General features: G+C 37.0%; 2 protein-coding genes across 2 annotated transcripts in view; both read left to right on the top strand.

The window, feature by feature from the left end:
* The first annotated feature begins 2,843 nt into the window (after positions 1-2,843).
* Positions 2,844-22,829, top strand: part of LOC135471322 (tudor domain-containing protein 1-like) — a 33,521-nt gene continuing 13,535 nt past the window's right edge. Inside the window, exons 1-2 of the mRNA XM_064750505.1 lie at positions 2,844-3,219; positions 4,049-4,156. Of these exons, the coding sequence (XP_064606575.1) occupies positions 2,982-3,219; positions 4,049-4,156 (346 nt within the window). The 5' untranslated portion in view covers positions 2,844-2,981. The remainder of the gene's footprint in view (positions 3,220-4,048; positions 4,157-22,829) is intronic.
* LOC135471917 (adenosine receptor A2b-like) lies at positions 11,550-13,033 on the top strand. The gene has a single exon (XM_064751355.1). It carries the CDS (start codon positions 11,729-11,731, stop codon positions 12,938-12,940), a length of 1,212 nt encoding a protein of 403 aa, XP_064607425.1. The 5' UTR covers positions 11,550-11,728; the 3' UTR covers positions 12,941-13,033.

Here is a 22,829-nt window from a genome sequence, read left to right as displayed (position 1 = left end):
ACACAAATCAAACTAAAGACAAATGAACTCCCACTTTGTTTTATACCCACCAAGCCTTAGCACCAGAGTTTGTATATATTTAAACCATAATTTCCCTTCCAGCTATTAAAAAATTCAGAAGGCCCGTGGAGGTGTCTTAGCACAACTCCGATCACCCTGGCAAAGATTTCACTTCATTATTACTACTACTTGTAGTACATGATTTAGTATGACTAGTACATTACTCTCTGTTACATATATCCACAACCTGTGTACAGATAGAAGGCTCTAAAGATTTTACTGGGCAGCTGATAATTCATAAGTTTAATGTGGTGGGACATTAATATTACTGTTTTATTAATTCTATAGGGCTAAAATTAAGATATTATATGTTTGATGTTATGCGACTGACCCTTTAAAAAGGCCTGGAAAGAAATTCTCTGTTTTGTTTTTACAGATGCCAAATTTTTTTGTTTTATTTCCTTTATTTACTTTTTTTTTTTTGTCGCCGCTTGTCTGAAATGTCACTCTGTTTACAGGTTACAGGTGCTCTTTCAGAATATAAGAATGCCTTTCCCGCTGTTGGGCAAAGCCAGCCTTATAGCGCTTTGATGGGTATAGCGTATCCGATACCCCTAGGTCGAGATAAGCCTACCTGTGAAGTGTTTTCATCTGTATGCGTTTGGATACTTGCAAAATAGTGTTGACATGTATTGACATGTCATGTGTCAATAGGGAGTTGAGATTTCGAGTTAATTACTCATTCTGTGGGATGATCATTGTAAAATGTTCAGGGAAGTCTTGTAAACATTGCTGCTGTCGGCGTCTATATAGACGGCAAAATATAGATCCAGTCTTTTTCACCTGGCTATACCCTAAAAGCACGCTTTGTATTGCGAAATTGAATTGGTGAGAATTGTGGTTCTGGTTATAGCCGGTGTGAAATATTTACAAACACTGACAAAGCTTGACTCAGGCCTATGCCTCTAAGGACAAGTTGCTCAAGCTACATGTATAGCAGTAGCCCTCTTATGTAGATCCCCAAGTTTATTTTTTGTGAATTAAATTAATTCAGTCAAGGACTCTTATAATCACAGTGATTTTAGTTATATTTTAACTTGCTTCCCCCTCTGTACAGGACCTGAAAATGCTTGCACAAACTATTGACTGTGCTCATAAAAATGCTTAACTACTGTTTACTTATTAGTTTTATTGTGAAGATCTAAGAATACTTATTTTCAGAATTGCCGAATGTTTGGAGACATAATTTAGTGTTCTGATGTTCTGATAAAGGTTGAGGAAGTTTGATTGTGATGAATCAGTTGAACAGAATTCTACAATTGCTCTTCCTTTCTGAAAAAAAAAAAATACCTACCCTCTTTTGTTATAAAGGGCTTGTAACATGAAGCATTCAATATTTTAAGTTTGGCCTAGGGTAGTTAAATATTCAAAAAAACACAATGTTGCTCTATTACAGGGCAGTTAGATCTGAAGAAAAAAAACTCAAAACAACGTTGAAAAAAATCTAAATATTTCTGATAGGGTAGTGAACATTCTGACGTCTATGAACCCTTACATACTTTATTTTTCTGAAGTGATTTGACCAAATAAGAGATAAAACATTACAAGATGACAATACTGATCTAAGGCTGGTGTGAATCAAGGCAGCCATCTGTGGAGTTTTATCCAATCAAATGCGATGTTGTTTTATTGAGATCTCAGCGGTGACATTGCCCTTCACCCATTTAGTACTTAAAATGATAGCTGATGACATAGACTTTATTTTACAATGATTTAGCTATTATAACACAGTGTGGTGGTTGAGGTTCTTCCTATTTAGCCCTTCATGTTTAGTCACATTGTTCAAAATATGCAAATATATGTTGTTCATTTTAGTCTTTAGCAAGCAGTTTGTAAATAACAAACAGTCAGTGATAAATTCCAGAGGGATGCCGAACGATCGATTGTTCAAGGCTTAAAACCTGTTACCGATTTTTTGGTTTCGTCACCCACTCAGATTTCATGGCCTGTCAGTAACCACTAAGTCAGTGTTAAGAGAGTTATTACTACAAGGTTACTTTCGATGGGTCAAGAATTGTCTATAGTTGCATGTAGCTACTAGTAGTGTGTGTAATATCCAACTGGCTTATGGAACCCTCCTCATCCCTGTCTGATGAAATGGTTTCATCCACAGGGTGAAATGATATAAGCATGGACACGAGGGAAAGACAACTATTACCAGCTCATGGGAAGTTGTTGAGTAGTGAAAGTAAAATTGAATTCAAATTGAATGTCACCTTTCTCTGCCTACTGCAACTTTCTCTGCCTCCAGCTAGCTAAGTTAATGGATGGTTTGTAAACTGGACTTGACTGCACAAATAACAGGAGACAGCGCAGATGCATTGACCTGATTAATAAGTAGAGCACGGAGCTCAACGAAATTTGAATGAGTGGAAAACTGGTGCCTGCCCTTAGTGCATAATGGCATTGGGTTCAAGTTCACTATGCAACATAACTACACCAAATGACTGCTTTCGTTCACAGTTGTATTAGTGCTTATTTTTTGCCAACGGACCAATTATTAAAACAACTTGGGAAGAGGTAGCCGTAACAGCTGACCCAACATCTATTTTGTGGTAGCTGTTGTGATACCGTGTCATAGGCTGAGGATAGCGGGCAGCCTTGTGTGGGTAACTCTAATATACTCTACCCGTTAAGTGCTATACAGTTCAAGTGCTGCATTTGTGGGAACTTTCTCGGGGACAGATCTGCATAACCAATTTATCGGTCTGCACAATTACACTCCACGTAACCTACACGTAAATGATCGTTTCGTTGATGGTGTAAAGTTGCCAGAATAACTGAATAACTCCACCGGAGACAGTGATCCTTGTAAATCGTAGTAGGCCTACTATACCAACAGTTATTTTATTTAGTTAACTGAGAGTTTTACTTTCGTTATACTAAAGAATATAGCACTCGTAAATACTGTGACCAGCATTATGGTGGCAAGAAATGTGACCTGTAATTTGATATTTTTATTTTTTTCTTATAATAAGTTAACGAATGTTACCGAGTGGTGGATGTTTTTTTTTTTTTTTAGCGAGGGTGTAGATGATGATGACCCTGTACCTGTGATTTTAGTGGACCCTTCAGGCCGTGAAGAATGTGTCAATTCTCTGCTGGTAGGGAAGGGAGTTGCCTGGTTCGTCAAACCTCCAGATGATCCCATTAGTGATGGTAAATACATGATTATTTCATGATAGATTTATTTTGAGGTTTCCTCTGACTAGTGGGTCATTCCATGTCAATTCAGCCAATTTTTTTCAACTGTGATCCTCTGGGATTTTTCTGAAAATAATGCTTAAAAATAACTTAGCATACATGACCGCTTATGTGATAAATGGAAAACTTCCTACCTTTATGCATCATTGACATGTTGATTTATTGGACTTACTTTTGGCTTTAATGTTTTTTTTTTCTTGTATCACAAAGCATGAGGGAGAAAGACAAATTCAGAAAGGCTAAAAACCAAGAAGTTGCATTCATGTTTTATTAGACTCGATAAAGTCCTGCTATCACTGTTTGTGGACAACAGCATGACCAGATGGGATTAAATGTAACCAACAAAGGTCATGAGTACAATATGTGCTTCATGTCCCACAAGAGATCCAAATTAAAATGTATTGTAATGTTTAATTTACCCTTGTAGTATTGCATTGAGCATGTGCATACAAATTTCATGTACATGTTTTATTGGGGAGCTGAACATGGCAATTCAGTCAGGTGTGTAACTTTCAGTTGTTTCCCTAATTACAGGTGTAAGAACACTTTCATCAATATTAGTTTGCATGACTATGTTAATTACTAGGAAAGTTTGTCAGTGGGTTTCCTCCAAACATAAAATGAGGGCCATGGTATATATATATATATACATGTATATAAAAAATGATTTAATGAGGCAATAAAGGACTGTCAGTTTAAATAAATGTTTACTATGAACTCTGATGAACTGCTCAGGTGTTACATCTCAAATTCTGTTTTAATGTGACAACATGTATTTGTTTAGAACTCCGGCATTTAGATGATTGGGATCCTGCTGCAGAGGACTTCCTGTCAGAGCGAAACAGTTATGATGTGGAAGTGGATGATGTTGGCGTTGCAATTGTGGGTGTCAGTAAGTGGGACGATTTTTTTTTTGCTGGTGTTTTAATGTGATTGTGCACATATTCTTTTGCTGTTCTCTTTGTATGTGTAAACACAGGTTAATTTTCTTGTATCCATAAATTTCTTGGATCCATAAATAGTCTAAATAGCTATACCAGCGTGGGTATATGCCTCATATTTCGTTGAGATCATCGGTATTTTAACGAACGTGTGGGTGAGTGAAAATGTTGATCTTTGAGACGCAAATATCGGGCTGTTTACCCACACAACATGCTGGTGTAACAAATTAATCACAATTTAGAGGATGTCAGAAAACTATTCTTGAATTAATAACGGTATTTGAGCCAATGCTTGCTGTGTTATCATGGACAATATGCGGCCAGCAGCATGCTGAGACCGAATTCACAGCACACACAATGAGAAGAAGAACATGAAGCCCAACTGGGGACCTTGGTTGAGCTGAGAGATAATACTTGTCTTAAGTGAACTGCTAGTAATTTTCAATTCAGTTTCCAAGGGTGTGAATTTTAATAGTCTCAAAAAGATGTTATGAGAAGTTTTTTACACATGTTATTGTTGTTAGCTGCCGAATCATTAGAACTCTTTTGAAAATAAAGGCAAGAAAAGTTCTTGACTCATACACTGTCGACAGCATTTCTGTCTGCCTGAACATGCATCCCTGAATCCATAGGTATACAGGTGCACATTGCTATCCGCTGGCACATGCCTTCCTGACTATGTAGGTACACAGAAACAATATCCTTGCCTGTTTGTCAAATGCAGTGGCCTATCCAAGACGGATTGACCAATCAGAAGCCTAGAATTTTCTCTGAAATATGATAACATCTGAATATTAAACAGGGCTTGTAACTGAATTTGTCCACGGTTGTAGGAGAGAAATTCTCAGGAATGCACAACTGATTGCCTATGTAAACAGTTGTGAAAGACAAAAGCACATTATTTCTTGTTTTCAACACTTCATGGCTTCTACATTAATGTAGATATGTGAATATGTTAAGCTTAATTTCTCATTTCTCAACTTTTGCCATTAACCCACGGTATCCCTTATGTCCAGTTTTGTAACAGCCTGACATTATGCAACATCATGAAATCAGCAGTGTTGTGTTTGTTATGTCACGATTCATACACGATGATGCTACACTCTTTGTGACGTTGTGCAATTAGAATTTCACCTGGTGCAGTCTGTTCGGGGAGGGTGGGAAGGTGAATATGTTTTGACTATACTCCGTTGTGATAAAGAACTGGCCCAGAGATCACGACACGATCTGAGGCTTATGTCAAAATTTCTGGAATTGTGACTTAAGTGTTCACCTGAAATAAAGGAAAGGAATGTACCAAATTTAATGATTAAAAGTTTGACTCAACTCTTAAGATCACTTCATGATCCTGGTTGGGGCCTGATAACCCAAATAAAATTTGGATAAAATACCATACTGAGTCATGTCAGTCTGATTTGGCAGCTCGAGTCAGTCAGGTTTCCTTGGCTGAACTTCCCATTCTTTTGTGCCTGATTAGAAGTTGAGCTGAGATTTTCGCTTGATATGTGGAAAGTCTACATGTATGAAGTGATGGGAGAGAATGCAGGTTTGCCTTATGTTCGGTCATATACTATCTACACCAGAACTCGACAAAGACTTACCGGAAATAATTCTAGATGTTTTTAATTGTGTTGTTGCCTGTTTTCATTGTGCTATTCATCAGCTAATTGAGGCTAATAGATTTTTGGAAGGGTCAAGAGGTGATTGGTCATCAGTAAAGCGTTCAGAAACGCTGCTTTAGTCAGGTGTGTTGTCCATTCTGTCGTTTTGTGGCTGGCCCTTGTACACCGCCTGCATGGCATGCCCGTGAGCTGGCCTTGGGAATAACCATTCACTTGACACGTTTTATTGCACGTCAATACACATTGACCCTTCAGATCCCAGTGGAAGCACGTTCACCTGTTGTTAAGCACTCAGTTTTACCTGTCATGATCCAGCTTTTATTGATCTAATACAGTTGCTGTGTCCACTTGTTTGATGTAGGTGACTGGAAGTAAACTTCATCTAGCCTATTATATTCCTGGAGATGAAAAGATTCATAACCTCTTATGTAGTTTTCTGTTGAATTGATTTCATCATTTTATGCCTTATTTCTGAACTCTGTTATAGCTTTCCTGTGTTGCTCTTGAAAGCCTGACTTACATGTACCATCATTTATCATCGACCTATAAATTCAACAGGACCTGCTGGAAAAGAACTTTCTTGATCCACTCATTTCCTGGAGACTTATTTAGTGTCAAGCATCAGACATCCACCAGGGATATTTGTTTGGCTCCCACCAGCTCGACTACTGCATCATTCTAGGCATTCAGTGGTGAGATAATTGGGGAGATGTCATGGTTTCAAGGAGGTCATTCTGTCCAATAAAGCAAATAATTTTAATAGGAAAGATTGATTTGATTTGATTGGTGTTTTACACCGTACTCAAGAATAATAGGAAAGACAACACTAGACAAATTATGTACAGGCATTGATAAAGTACCTGACTTAAAGTTTAAAAAGCATGCACAAGTTGAGAGATATTGCAGTTCAAAGTAAGCAAATGTGTGCACCTTGAGAAAATCAAAAGCACCATCATGTTATCCGTGTTATTCAATCAGTTTCAGGTTATTTCTGTGACCCGAGAATGCAGCTGTATACACTTACACCACATGAACCCTATTTTGCTGTTAAGCCATCTGAGCATGGAGTATGAATGAAGTGACCTGATGTTTCCGTTTTCTCCAACATGGTGCATACCATGACCTTATAAGAATTCCAGATTAAAAGTTGGTTTAAAATCTTACCAATCATGTCTGAACAGAATGACTGTGGCCATTTAGGACTGTTTCCTCTTACCTTCTGAAACATCTAACGTTAAATTATCCTGTCTTTTAAGCTGTACGTAAAGCACAAAATAATGCACTCAGCACTGACAGGTTAGAGCAAGGAAAGAGAACTGGTTGGCCCCAGGCGTCAGTATAATGTGACTGGGTGGGGTTTCATGTTTGGTGTCTTCAGCATGATACTTGTCATGGACTCACCATGCCACAAGAAGGCACAATATATGTACACACACCTAATGACTGCGTCATATGATGGTTAAAAATTGTTAGGTATCAGGTAAACCCCAAGCATACATACATACTTGATTGAAATCCGTAAATTGTCACTAAACTCAACGTTTTTTAATGCATTTTTCAGCAGTATAAATATATAGATAGATAATTTAATATATAGATATATTTACAGAACTATCAGGTAACAACTTCTCTTAGGGGTTTGGAGGTTTAAAATTAATTTTTTTTTTTTTGTACAGAAGACTGCTATTCTGTTATTTAGAGAGCGGCTGTTGAGTGGTTCCTTTAATGGCTTGGGAGTACCCACTGCAGCTCTACACTCTGATACTGAAACTGCTTAGGTAAATCGGTTGCTATTTTCACCACCTCAGAAATACCCTCATAAGACTATCTACTTCACTTCTAAACCCCACATACATGGTAGATGTTAGAGGGATAACAGCCATACTATTTCAGACATGTTAACTTTGTGTGTCTGACCAAAAGTGGTTTGTACTCTAATGTAATGGCTGGAGGTTGAACATTATATCTGGTTAAGAAAAGATAGAACACCATTTAGGGCTCTCTGCATTTCTGCCTGAGACAAATGTCAATATCTGTGCAGTATTTATTGTTGCATAATAATGGGCTACAAGAAAATGTCATACTGATTATGTCACTTTTATTTCATGCATGTGAGCCTCAGCTTTGAAATTTTTTTTCCCCTTTAATCCACTGGCATGAAAAGATGACATAGCCTTTGTAAAATTTCCATATTGCCTGTATTGCAACATGGGATAGTAATTGATTTTTCTTGTGTGTGTGTTTGATGGATGAATATCTAGTTATCTGTGGAGATAATGGATGAAAGCCTAATTACACTTGGTTTGGGGCTCCGATTGTTTCTGCAGATCTGCAGCATTGTTGTATGTCCCACGAAATTTACACAGCTATAGATACAAGGGATCGATTGTTCGGGCAGATGTTTGTTATTTGGTGTGTGATAGCGATCAGTTATTAGCTGCTTACCTGAGTATCTGTGGACTTTGCTGATCTCATTAATATTCCCTCTAATGTTTAATAAGTAATGAGCTGCAAAACTGTTCGCTCTTTTAAGAAAACCAGCTCTTCCTGGAACTTATTATTTCACAGTGACAAAAAATAAACTTGTTAGACAGCAGCTGTTACTATAATTGCATGATGCTTTGCAGATGAAGTAGTTCCGTCCAGAAACTTTGTATAATACCCTCACAGATGTAGTTTGAGTACACACCTTAGGGAAACTAATAAAAAATGTGTCAAATTGAAATGAATTGATTTTGCTGTTTAAAAGAATGGTATTAAAAATTGTTATTCATGTAATACATAGATGTATGTTAAGTTTCCAAGGACACAATATTTAAACATACCTGAATGAACATTAGGTCCACATGTTTGAAATTAAAAATGTTTAATCTCCAGAACAGTCGGTTTTGTTATCTATTCCTGCAGCTTGTATTCATAAGAGAAGCCAGGTTTTGTCTATCTCGGCTACCGCTTATCACAGACATCTGGCTTTAACAACATAACTGTACTTGCGTGTCCTACAATGTAGCTGTGCACTGTCAGTTTTTTACCCACTCCTGCTTTTTCATGCATTTCCAAAGTGACACAGTTGACACAATCTATGCACAAGGTGAATCCTTGTCAGAGCTGTACATGTATTTATTAAACTTATCGTGTCTCACAGACATTTCACATCAACTGCATAAGCAATTTGTGATCCTTCTTTGTTTTTTTTTTCCATTTTTGCTTTCCATATCATGCGTTTTTATCACGGTGTGTGACGTGCAAAATGTTTTATTAGTTGGCAGGGTGCAGCTATCTCAGAATGACAAACTAGACAAGGCGTGACATTCTGACAGTTATTGTTGCGGACTGGTATCTCCCATGTTCACTCAACTGTGGCTTTTACTTTATCCTTCTGCTCTAGGCAGTGAATAAATGGAGCTCTTATTGATATTGCCTTGTTAGTGCCTGCGTGTGTGTGTTTTATGAAAGTTCTGCTTTGATTTATGCTGTGATGCTCTGACCAACTGCCTGCAGAGTCCACATGTTTCACTGTGCTAAATGCATGTGCATTAATAGGCTGACCTTAGCTCAGAAGTACACGGAGTAAATTATATTTTTCTTGATGCTGAGGAATGCTTAGTTTTTGGATCAGCCAATGTGAAATTGTTCCACCAGATGATACATGTTCGTGATAGTGCTGTGGAGTGGCATAATTTTCATAATACTTTGCAAAGTTACATTCATCTACAGACATAACAAAATGAGTCAGTAATTAAGAACCACTTTTACACCTCTCAGATGCTGAAATGATCTGTTCTCACAGTCAGCTAAACATTTGCTTTGTTAGTAAAAACTGATATCATAACATCAGAGGCGTGAATAACAAAAAAATGAAACAAAAACAAAATTATACCACATATTGAACTCTTATGTTGAACATCCTAAATATTGAACATCAAACGTGTGCAAAAATAGGCCTTGGACTTGGCCATGATTTTAAGTATGAAACACCTATTAAATAAGAAAAAAAGCAAGGATCTATGAAACAAAAGAGTAAATGTTAGGGTTCAGGGCTAGCGATTTTTGAGACCATGGTTAGGGCTCGGTTCACAAGGACGCGTTCTTCCCATTAATATTTATCCCAGAGAAAGTCGATATTCTCATAAAATATCAAATATGTTGTAAATGGCCATAAGTTGATTTCCACCCACCTGAAATATTTGTTGATCATCAAAGCATTTTTTCAAAACAACTTTTCCCTGCTGTATGTAGATACTGTCAATGGAGCAATTTATTAAACTTTTTAGCGTTACCAAGCTAATGATGAATGACATTTGAACAGATCAGCAATGATTTGCATTTGCATGACATGACATTTGAACAGATCAGCAATGATTTGCAACTCCTTATGTAGAAGCCTTTAAAATCTGCTGGTGTGCGGAATACAAACAACGGTGCCCATGAATGCAGCTTATGTTGGTCGGCATTGTGTCTTGGCAGTGGTCTATTAATTGATTTCCAATTGGTCAATTTGACCAGTTGATCATATGAGGTCTGGACAACTCTAAATAGCTTCTGATAATTGGCATAATTGCGATTGGCTTTTTAAAGTGGATGGAATTATGGTATGGCAACCATTGTTAGGCTGTAATGGATTACGACTTAGTACTGCAATGTTGTAGTAGATCTTTTTTATAGAATGCAAAAAAATTAAGCAAATATACCAAAAAAAAAACCCAGTGAATAAGTGTGCATGTATATATGAAAGTATCTTTTTTAAGCATTAACAATAGAATTATTAGACAGTCAAATTATATACTATCAGTATCTCTCAGGGTTTTATTACATTGTGTCTGTGAACTTTCTGCCATGAAAAATGGACCAAAGGTACCTCTTTAGTCATTGTCCTTCAGGTGATTACAATTTTACAAACATGTCCACCACCACCTCATCAATAAAGAAAAAATGAAACTTGCATGATACTCATACTGTGTTCTCACAAACCTGCTCATTGATTAGCTGTCTATTTGCAAAAGTGGGCTTATCCGGCTTTTCAGACATTTGGCTATGAAATTTAGCACCAATCACATGTAATCTGACACCTGGATTTGATAAAGGTAAGCACAAGCAGGGCATGCTGATTATACTGCAGGCTAGTTTTGAGAGAGAGTCTTGAAAGTGTACAACCTGAATATAGTTACCTGTATTATTTCTTTGTGAATTTTTGTAATGGTGTTAAGGTAGGGAGGGGGATTGATGAGGGAAGGCCTGTTTCTCAGCCGGAAAATACACACCTGTTCAGACTGGGTAATTAATTATGAATCATTGCCCTTCATCTGGCTAGGTATGGTCCTGTCTAGTCCACACATGCACCAACGCACTTCAGCTTGCAGGCCAGTTGAAAAAAACGGTCCAGCCAAAAGCAGTGAATTATTGTGAACATTGATTCATGCTTCCAGCGAAAGGATCCTACCTGGTGGGTTGTGCACTCAGTCGATGGTTGTAGACACAGCAGTCCAGGAGTGCCTGCTGATGAGCAGAATGCTTGTAACTTTAATAGTACTCATATGACTGTACTCTTAGCCCAATTAATGTTTGGCAGATTCTGTCAGCTTGAGTGCAGTCTTTACAATGAGTGTTTGTGGCATTTGCTAATGTTTACTTTTGTGTTTATGCATGTTATGCAGATGTTGTGAATGCTAATTTCTATGCCAGTCCCTGACATGAGGAATTGTCATGGGAGGGTTGTTTTCTGCTGTTAGGAGCTCCACGAGGTGTACTGTAACATGTGTGTATGTACCTGCATGATGAAACTCAGAAGAGCATGCTAACGTACAAGACTGACACTCTGAAGCCTGCAAATGTAATTAGGTAAACTGAACAAACCATATCCTAATCAGAAAAAGAGGACTAACATTGCCAGGTGTTGTCTTGATGTTTTTTGGCTTGGATGCATCCATTACGGAAAAGGACTCTGGGATTCTGTTGGAAAATGAGTTTCAATTGGAAAACGCTGGAAACAATGGCAGTTGCTTTATTTCTCAAGGATACGGCCTGGGAGACTCCAAACTTTGTCTGGCAGTTTTCTGTACTTTGGTTACAATGGGATTAACTGTGGTTGGAGTCAACATAGCAGTATTACAAGCATCCAAGTTTGCCAGTGCTGGACAAAACTCCACCTTGATCTTCATTCGAAGTTTCTGCACAGGAGATATGATAATAGGCATCTTTGGCATCATCAAAGGATTGCACTTGGCATATGGGATTGGCCTTAAGATTAACCTGTTTCTCTCAGAGAGTTTGTTTTTCACTGCTAATACAGCCGTTGCCTCATGCCATGCCTGGCTAGCTGTGGAAATGTATTTGAAGCTGGCCAAACCTTTGGGGACAAAGTTCATGTTGGAGAAGAACAATGTGATAGCTTTAATGATAGTCTTGTGGAACTGTGCCTTCATCCTTGGGTTTTTGCCCCAGCTAGGTTGGCACACTACCGATTATGCCCATGAGTTTTTCCAGTATTACGATTGGAGATACCTTTTGTTCATGTCATTTATATGGGAGCTTTGTTATCTCTGTGTCCTGCTTGTACAGGTATATACTGCTCTGGTTGTGCGCGCAATTCGTCATCAGGACGGCTTGATGAGTGTTGACACAATGGAATTCAAGAGATGCTATAATCTGATTTTAACCTCCAGGTTAGACTTGTGCCTTTGGTTTTTTGTGTATATTCCGGCCATTGCCTACATAGGACTGGTTTGCTCTTCCTGTGCATTTGGGAATATCTCAAACAACAATGAAACTTATATCTTGTGGGTGTACACTGCTTTGTTAGGCAAGTCATTGCTGAATGGAATTGTCCATGGTTACCGAACTCCGCAGATTAGAGTTGTTTTCAAAAACCTGCTGACAGACATTTATGATGTGATTTGTCATCCTTCACGTCTGTTCAGGTCTTGCTCTGGACAAGCAACATTGGCCTCTCTGGATCGTAATAGCCAGACCAGTGGTGTGTCTGTGATAACCTTAACATCTACACTCCATTCCGCAGATCTGGCAGCAAAACAGACCCACCATAGGTCAAAGTGTTCACTACCCGATGAAACAACATCAGACACATATGACTATTTGGAAGTAACACGTCTTTAAAGTTTGGAAGATCAATGAGGTCTCCCTATAAATGCAACACAGAAAATGTGAATATTTTATGATTCTTTTACATTGTGAAAAACGCTGTTATTAGAACTAGTGAGTGGGTTTTAGTGAGTAGAATTTATGTGATTGGTTACTATTTTGTACTCTCATGTATTTTCAAAATGATCTAATGTGCCAGAATTGCTTCTTTTTTTTTTTAAGGATTATTTTATTTTATTGAATTGAATGCGACAGAATTTATGATTGCAAAACTGTTTTATGGAATGAACTGGAAACCTTGAAATTCACATAATCTGATTAGTGGATAAAGTTGTCATTAAAACTTACTTTCTTTTCAACAAGTTAGTCAAACCATTAACTGTAGATTCTCATTTCAAATAATTTCTTAGGTAATAGCTTTTCTTATACAATTAAAAGGCGTTTTTTGTTTATCAGCAAAACTTTTCCTAGATAAAATGTATTTATGATCAGTTATTTGCAAATAACCTTCATGATGGCACCAAAAACCCTGAATGTGAGACAGACACTCACATAATGGTTCAATGCACTGTACTTTTATCCTAGTGTCATTCTGAGATTCAGTGTGAACAACTGCAAATTTCCTTTTTTTTACTCTCCCTTTTTCACAGGTTTACATTATATGGAGCCTGAAATCATTTGATGTAGAGAATAAATGAGAATGTACCATGGAAAGTGTAGTGTTATGTAACATTTATGTAACATCATCAGAATGATCATATTGTTGACAGTTTTATGAGTTCGTATTTTCTTGGTTTTCAATATATTGCTCTGACTATTGCTTAGATTTCAAAAAATCTATATTGAATAACAGAAGATTGATATGAAATCAGAGTGTTTGTTTTGTTACATTTCCCCTACCTACATTTACATGCACATGTACTTCAAATCCTGCAAGCATCCGCTTCAGTAACATGTGTCATTATACACACGGTATGTTTTCTTATGAGAACAGACACCGCCACAAAAACTGACAAAGGGTTAAGTGCATTTGCAACATTTTTATGTGTAACATGTCATATTGCAGAGTTTTCACCGAAAATGTGAATTCGATAGCTTGTTTGATTGATTGGTCTATGATAGTAATCAAAATTAGCAAACATCACAAATAAAAGTATTGAGATAAATTTGTCTTTAATGACACTCATTTATATGTAGTGTGAATCTTCAACCTTTTTGACCTCAAAGGCACTTTTTTCAACAGAATTATGCATAAAATTTACAAAAATGCCGCTAAAATGATCTGCTTGATGCCAGCCTCAGAAAACTATGCAAACCATTTCTCTACACCTCAATAGTTCTCTCAGAATGAGACAAAAATGTTGAAGTACGGTAGATAATTCACATGTATAATTTTAAGTCACAGGCTCCTAAAACAAGCATTGTTTTAAGGTATGAAATTCAAACCTAACTCTGACACTGTCTTCATTGTCATTTGGTGATATGTGATGCTGATAAGTTAATACACTGCCTTTTGTATTATTATTGTTAACCAGTTAAGGTGTTCTGGTGAAATTTGTTCTGGTGTGATGAATGTCATAATTCCTTGCAATGTCACAATGTATTGCTTAGCGGTATGTACATATGCACAAAGAGTTTCTGCCATGGTTCTGCCATGGTTTGACACATTTTCAGAATTACTGTGACAAAAACAGTTTAGTTGACATACCAATATTTATCTACTTGTATATATAATCTTGGAAAAAAATGTTAAAAACCTTATATTCACCTTTTTGTAAACTGGCTGAGCTAGGAAGATTTTTGTATATTACTGGGAATGACTTAATTTCAATGCAAAACTATTAAATATCAGTGGTCTTATTTTCTAGCGCAATCTTAAAACAAAGGTTTGCTTATCAAATTAATTCTTTCCCAAGAGTACAGTTTCAGCTCACAAATCTGTTCATGGTTTATGAGTTTATCTTCTCATCTTGTCATGCAGAATTGACAAATAGTGAATTCTGTTGTGTGTTCTTTGTTGTTTTTCACCTAGTGTTAATTTTTTTTTTTAAATCACAATCTCCTTCAATATTTTCTCTGATATTTTTTTTGTTTTATTAAGAATGGCCTCAGTATGCATTTATTATCTAAATGAAATGCCTACCAAAATAATTATGTATATCTACCTGTCCTACATCAGCAGCTGGGTTCTAATTTATGGGTTGCCAGAACACTGGGTTAACCTGTATGTTATCAGGAGAACGGTTTTGGCACCTGTGAAACCTTGAGTATTGATAAAGTCAGCAACACAGGTTGGCATGCAGAGTAGACCAGTCATTAACAGCATTAACAAGTGTGTGCAGGCTGTAAAGATTGACATGAAGTACATTTAGTTCATTTTTATGTTTGATTGCTATTCTTCTGAGAACAAAGGTCTTTAGGTGTATGGCTCAGAAAATTAGCTTGTAATGAGGGAAGGAGAAGACCAGTGCACATCAGTGACCCCTCTTTTTCTGCCAGTCTACAGACAACAAGATTGCCTGCGTTAACGCTCCATTAAAGAAATTCATTTGCGTCATTATGGAAAGGTGAGCCAAAGGTTGATGAGGCTTGGCATAAGCTCTTGGGGTTTGTGCCCATGCTTTTGCTAACACTCTTTAATTGTCTCTCCAACCATGCTCTTGCTCCACTGCAAATTTTTGTCACACACTGGTTAATAAATCAATGTAAATTGCATGCCATATACACCAGCTCTCCCTAAACTATATCAATGTCAGGAGTTAGATACTCTTGTTTTGATTTCGATACTATTACTTGAAAACACATGGCATCAAGTTTAGAAATGAATTTTGATGAACATATGTAATTTGAACCATTGGTTTATGTTACGATTTATGACCTCAAAGGTGGTAGTTGGCTCAACAGAGGCATTGATATGTGTGTAGCATATTGAATCAGCAATAAACTGGATTTATGCTGTCTATAGAATCTCTATTAATAATTGAGAACGGGATTGTTTTTATGCCATTAAGTAAAAGCTTTTGTTACAAAGAGACCTGCTCTCTCATCAGAAAATATGGTTCATTTAGCAGATAGTGCTGAAGGCTGAGTGTACTTGATGGATTTGTGTTCAACAAAACTACATGTACAAAATATCTACTGGTAGTATTTCAGTTTTCCTGCACATAGTACAAGCTCCATATGTGTACGTTGTTTTTTTTAATCTTACATGTAGGTCGTTGGCAGTGGATTCCATTCTTTGAGTCCAACTTCATTTTGATGTGACAAAGTTATAAAATTGTTGTGAATATTTTTATTATTATTATTACCCATAGTTTGTACTATTTTTTATTGTTTAAAGTGAAAGATTGCTCCTGACTGTCAACTGAAAGACTACCATTCAGAGTATCTTAAACCAGCATTAAATATTTTTTTAGATTTTTTTCAGCCCAGTAAAAGTTTAGTGAAGCTTCGTCTTAACACAGCTTCAGCACGTCTCCATTATTGACAGCAAGGTGATATCACCTTTTACACTGTCTCTCTAACTTCAAAGTTATTTTACGTATTATAGTCAAAGCATTTGGCAGATAAGCTGTGGACTTTGGCGATGAAGGTCCAAGAGATAAATAGCTTTCTCGGAAATTAAACCCTACTGGACAGATATTTCTTCCACTGCTTGAACTTCTGGTACAATAAGCCTGTTATATCATTTAAAGTTTAAGCAGCCTGAAGATTCACAATCGGGGTATTCCTTGTTAATGCCGTAGCCTCTGGAGGGGTTGTGCTAGTTATTTTGACCCCGATTAAATTTTTTACAGAATTATTATAGGATTGTTGTGCATGTTCATGTTCAATTCTGAAACAAACGGAAATAAATATAAGCACCACTAAGGCTGATCTAGGCGTTCAATTGTCGTTGCATTTTATCCTTCAGCTAACTCCTAAGCTAGATTTATGTAGCATAAAAGCATAAGCTGCTAGCATAAATTTTATGCTAGCAGCTAACTCCTAAACCTTTTTTATGGGCTGATTAGATGCACACGTTCCATTACATGAAAAATTTCTGTCGACTTTGTTTACTATGCATTGATCAAGCCATGGCAACCATCTGTCTATGTTTGTTATCATTTGTTCAAAGCTTCCCACAATGTGAATCATCTATTGTATAACTGAAATGATTTGATGAGTACCAAGCAGTGTGATCTTCTTGTGATATAAGGTCTAATAACAAGGGATAATCAACAGTTCAGTTCAGTTAAATTATTGGCCGTATTTATCACTCCTAATTGCAGGAGCAGGACTGTATTTTCTTGATAAAGTTCTCATTATAATGATTGATATGTAGTTACCATTGGTTTATTAGTGTCATTCTTTAGGTTAGACCATTGGTTATCGTGAAGATGATATTGATTGTCTCCTGATGTTATGTTTTGATCCTTGCGAAGACAAAGGAGGCATCTTGATTGCACCTGCCTGTGGGTTGCCATTGGTGTGTTATTGCAGACTTTATTTACCTCAGCTAATTCTGTGAGAGCAGCAATTCACTCCCCTTGCACTGCTTGGATGAGCCACCACTTTGATAAAACTCTTTGTTAAAACAGTTTGAGCAAGATATCACTTTATTGCATGATCAATGTATTAGATATTTGGAAACATATGTCAAGTATAAAGGGGATCTGTTTTTTTTTTTTTTTGTTTTTTTTGTTTTTTTGTGAACTTTACAAATCACGGGTATCACAGCTGTATCAAATGTAGCAAGAGTTGTGTTGCAGTTAGCATGGCAAGACTGAATTCCTTTAAGTAAATTGAGTCATTTGTGTACTTCAGGCAAACTTAACTGGAAAAAGTCCTAGTCTTCGTTGAGTGGCTGAAGATGGAAGCCTGGCACGAAAACCCTTGGTTATCCTGTAATCTGTTAAAGAGCTTACTTGGGATTTTTCTTCATGCACTCTCCATAGATGGGACATATTCGGCATGTAGGTGTTCAGTAAGTTCCCAATAATTACATTTCTGACACATTTTCAGAAACTGAATACCATAGTGCCTAGCGAGGGCTGTTGTCTTAAGTAGTAAACACTCTGTGGTCAGTAGGGGTCAATCGGTGACAGTAGTCCACCTCTCTGTCAGGCTTCAGGGAGCCTCACCAGCTTGGCTAGACAGGGAGAGACAATTACACTACCAGGTTTTTAAATTCATTTTTTCCATTGCACAGTTGTAAGAGGCAGGGATGGACTCAGTGTTGCGATTATTCTCAAGATGCCATAAAAAACCCAAAACAAACACTTGAGTTCAGGTAGATGGACTAAGCACATGTTTGTAATTACCAGTAGCAAACAGTACGATTATAGATACTTTCAAAGGTGAAACCATGCCTCCGCCTATATTTCATCCCACATTGTCGTAGGCCTACAAGGCCTGTATTTGACACAATAAACATTCAGACTCTTTGAGTATGTGAAATGGCTAGCGAATAACCACCTTTTAAATCTGTCTTCCATTACAGTTCTTTCACTTTTGAGGCCATTTTTATCCCAACAGCAGGTGGTGTGAGTTAGCTGCACAATCCTTACATCTATGTGTCAAAACAGACATTCATATACTAGCAGTCAACCAAGGACGTTCCAGATCAATAATCGCAAGGAAAATTCCCAAAATGACATATAACCCACCTGAAAGCTGGGGGTGACAGCCAAAAGTAAATACATGTTGTCTCAGAAAGAGCACTATAGAATTTTACATGGGGCGTACGATTTACTGCAAAGAAAATACTAACCTACTTTGCAAACTTTGTGAGTTTATCTGGTAATAATTTCTAAAGCAGTACCTGTAGTGATTGTTCTGCGTGCAGTCTTGATTTTTGTAATCTATTTTGAATATGTTGTCTCACTAACACTCAATTGAAAAGTCGGAATGAACTGAGTGAGGTTTCCAAAGGAGTGGATGTTGAGGTATGTGGTAAGGTATTTACTGATACCATGTTATACTCTGCATCATTCATAACTTTTGAGCATATCTTTAGACTGATTAGTAAGTAAATACGCATGAGAATTTGGCAGTCCTTCTCTTTACTTTTGACATTTATTAGGGCACAGAACATATATGTATGATCTTGCATCTGGAAATTACTTTCCAGAGTCACCCATGGCCCAGACCTGCGGATGGAAGATGAAATCTACATGGTTTCTATTCTCATCAGGGAACTGGGAAATCAGACCTTTCATCTTTTGAGTTGAATCTAACCACTTGAACTTTTTCTGGGGGAACATTGTGTATATACTTTCTGTCAAAAGTAGCAACGCCTTTCACAGCAACATGTACATGATCAGAGATTGATATTCTCTCAAGGTCATCTGGTGGGTAATAAAAGTATAAAGCTTGGTTTAGCTAATTTAATGACATATATACATGAGTGTACATGCACTGCTAACTTGTACACCCATGGTAATACCCATGGTAATGTTACAAACTGTAATTTTTAAATTAATCTAAAAAGGATGTAGCACCCCCCAACTCCTCCCCCTCCTTACTGAGACTCAGTCGTCAGATTTATCTCATGTTCCGGCCAAAGTACACATGTGGTCAGTAATAAATGAAAAGCCCACCTACAAGTCAAACATGAGTGCTACAGGTGTTATGTCCACATCTGTAAGGCAACATTGTTAAATCAGTAACCAAACGGCAATCATCCATGATCCATTCTTATATGGGACCAATACACAAGTGAGGAGGAAGACAAGCGAGTGGTAGATTCAAGACAGTCTTGCGGGTATAATGTCTAATGCAGTAGGGTCTCGAAAGTTCCCCTGTAAATATAGCTACCTATACTCCAGCTGGCACGCCGATATCACACACTGTGAGTGCTTCGTAGGAGACTTCTGTGATCTACCTGCTTGATTTCAGTGTGTCTCAATTAACGAGTGTCTATAATTATTAAGAAGATACCGTATGTTCTATTCTCTATTAATACAAAAAGTGTTTGCAGGTTCCTTAACCTATCGAAATCTGGCCTTTATATCATCAGTGAACATTTCTTGAGCATGTTGATTACAACATACAAGTAAATAAATATAATACAACAGCTGTGATAAATTTGGAGAAAGCAGTCTATGGAAGCAAAAGTAGACGATGTAGAGTGTTTTCAGGCATGTGTGCAATATGGTCACAGTAGCTGTCTTTGTTTATCTGAACAATAACTTAAGAATGTCGTGATGTCACTCATATTTGTAGGACTTAGCAAATACCTAATAGTTCGCTCAAGTATCCCTCGATCATCTTAGAGACTATATCAAAGACTTTAGATGAAAAATCTGAAAAGATAAAGACATTGAAATTTGAAAAATATGCTTAACAAGAAAAAAAGTTTACGTGAAATTTACCTTATGGAACCTTAAGTTTGGTTAAGCAAAATATATTTGCATAACCCATGGAATGGGGTATGCTGAAACAAGAAACGAGGGGAGACAAACAGAGAACCTCATTCTGCCGTATTTCCTACATTGTGTGTGGCTGTGCTGTTTTAACTATGTACATACCTTTCTGTGCAACAGGCAGAGATGCATTGGGGTAAATTCGTATTTCATTACTTCTTTTTCACAGCTCTTCAATTTTATTGGAAGGAGGATAAAAATCGAGCTCTGCATCTTTCGCTTTGATTGTTCAGCAAAAGGAAAATAATTGTACATCCATTGGTCTCTTCACTATCAATATTCTAACCAATTAAAGTTTGATCAACCCTCTCAATAGATTCAGATGTGATAACTTATGACTTTTTATTTTTACTTCAGTGTGTTTTTTATATGCCATTTAGCATGACTGGAAAATTGTTCACTTGTTTTTGAATTTGCATAACCTCTGCAAGAACTGAATAAATAATGCATGTATTGGTCTGATATTTCTTTAAAGGCATTAACTTTAACTATTCTTGGTAAATAGAGAAAATCTGATTTTATAAGCGTATATGGATTTTTAAAGAAGCCTTCAGTATAACCTCTCTAAAAGCCGCTGCAATTTGTTCAATTACCTCCAGCCAGTTGAGCCCAAATTTAATTCAACAGAAATAGGCAAGGCTTTTGGAGAGACACTGTTTAAAGTATTTCCAAAATACCAATTCTTTATGATATATTTTCCCCGTCTGCTTTTGATGAGTATGTTGATCTGATTTTGTTTGGTTTTGTATTTTGTGGTCGGTGGATACTTCAGTGGTGATCTTAGTTTGTCTCATACCACAGTGCTTTTATCTCAAGGAAATGTTGACTTTTCTTGCAATTTTTCCTGTGGAGAAAACACTTGCGTGATCAAATAGCCTTGAAAAACATGAAAATTAAAGAAATGTCCACATCTGACAAAATAAAGGGTGGATTTTCAGTAATATTTTCATTTTATTTTTGGATATTTATTATAAGCTCACACTTAAAACTTAAAGTAACATAGGGGTCACCTTATATTCTTGTGCACTTTCACAATACTATATGTTAAAGGGACATAATTCCAGAAGAAATGTAGAATTTTTGAGTTGGTTCAGTGAAATACAGAAATGAATTGCCTTAGACTCGTAACTAAACCCCCTGCGGCTATATTTTCAATGTCAGGTAAAAGAATTATGAGTGGAAATCCGTCACTGGTCTAAATTGTCCGCTCAACAAGATAACATGCAAATGAGGCATTGCAAGGATTACCACATTGCAACGTTTGCGTGAGTAAAATGAATTATTAGTCTAGTAAACCAAATACAATCTTCCTCTCTATCAAGACCGCTTCGGTGGCCTAATGGTCAGAGCAACCGCCTCAAAGTCAGAACATAACAAGCTCAGGTCGGGTCATACAGAGACTGTAAAAATGGTACTTGCTGTCTCGCTTGGCACTCAGCACTGAGAGGTTAGAGCAAGGAAACAGGACTGGTTGGCTAGGTGTCAGTATAATGTGACTGGGTGGGGTGTCATGGGCATGATACTTCAGCGATAGCAGCACTTTGACAGCATGGACTTGTCCTGTCACTAGAAGACACATTCCTTTCTGTGGATAATGTATTTTGAAGTATTCGAAATTCCCAACGATCTGTTCGGGAGAACTGAAGTTATATGGGAGGCTACATAATTACAACACAGTGCCGTCTCTGAACGTGTCAGATATTTGAAGTTCGCAGAGCATTTCCCATTTCCTAGACAACATAGGGAAGTAACCCAGTGAAAAAAGGCAGTCTTCGGCCATGCCTCTAAAAATAGCGACTTGAGTGAGTTTATGGTCTGGAAACCGTGGATAAAACTGAACATTTGATTGTTCACTCAAACTCAGATATGTGTCAGTAGATATCTGGAAATCTCAACTTTATATAGATGACATCTAAACTAACAGCACAAGTTTTTTGCCATTTTTTGTGTACTGTTGTAATAAGGAATTTTGCAGTTTTACACCTGATTATTTACAATTTCATTACCTAAATTCTCCACATCACATCATCTTCAGGCAGATCTTCCTTTTGCAATAGGGGGTGATGAATTAAAATGTCTAGGTCGTCATATGCTTTGGACATGTACAAGCATCCCATTGATTTGTCTTCAGTGTCTTTGTCTTGTACAAATGGGAATAAAAATCTTTGAATTGATGTCTGATTTATTGATCTAACCTTATATAGTTTAGAAGGCAACCGTTACAATGATGGCGGTAAGGGTGAAAAGCAGGTTTCTGAAAACTTTGTAAATCAAATTTCTAGTAATGTTTCTCCTAAAAGGCTTATATTGCAATAAGACAACATGATTTCTGAGAAAAGTTACAAAAAATTGTTATGAAGTTGGTCCAAAATTCTTTAGATGGAATTAAGACTTTTGATACAGAATCTGTTTTCAAGCCTTTTTTAAATAATCACCATATCTGTTGGGGTACTGCTCAGTGCTATAAAATTTCAGCCTGTTTGCAAGATTACCAGTCC

Source organism: Liolophura sinensis, chromosome 7, assembly GCF_032854445.1.
Source record: "Liolophura sinensis isolate JHLJ2023 chromosome 7, CUHK_Ljap_v2, whole genome shotgun sequence".
Classification (NCBI taxonomy): Eukaryota; Metazoa; Mollusca; class Polyplacophora; order Chitonida; family Chitonidae; genus Liolophura; species Liolophura sinensis.
The sequence above is the reverse complement of the archived record's forward strand: the minus strand, read 5'-3'. Positions and strand labels throughout refer to the sequence as shown.

Coding starts and splice junctions, on each gene's coding strand:
- LOC135471917 (XM_064751355.1), top strand. CDS start 11,729: ATGTTTTTTGGCTTGGATGCATCCATTACGGAAAAGGACTCTGGGATT.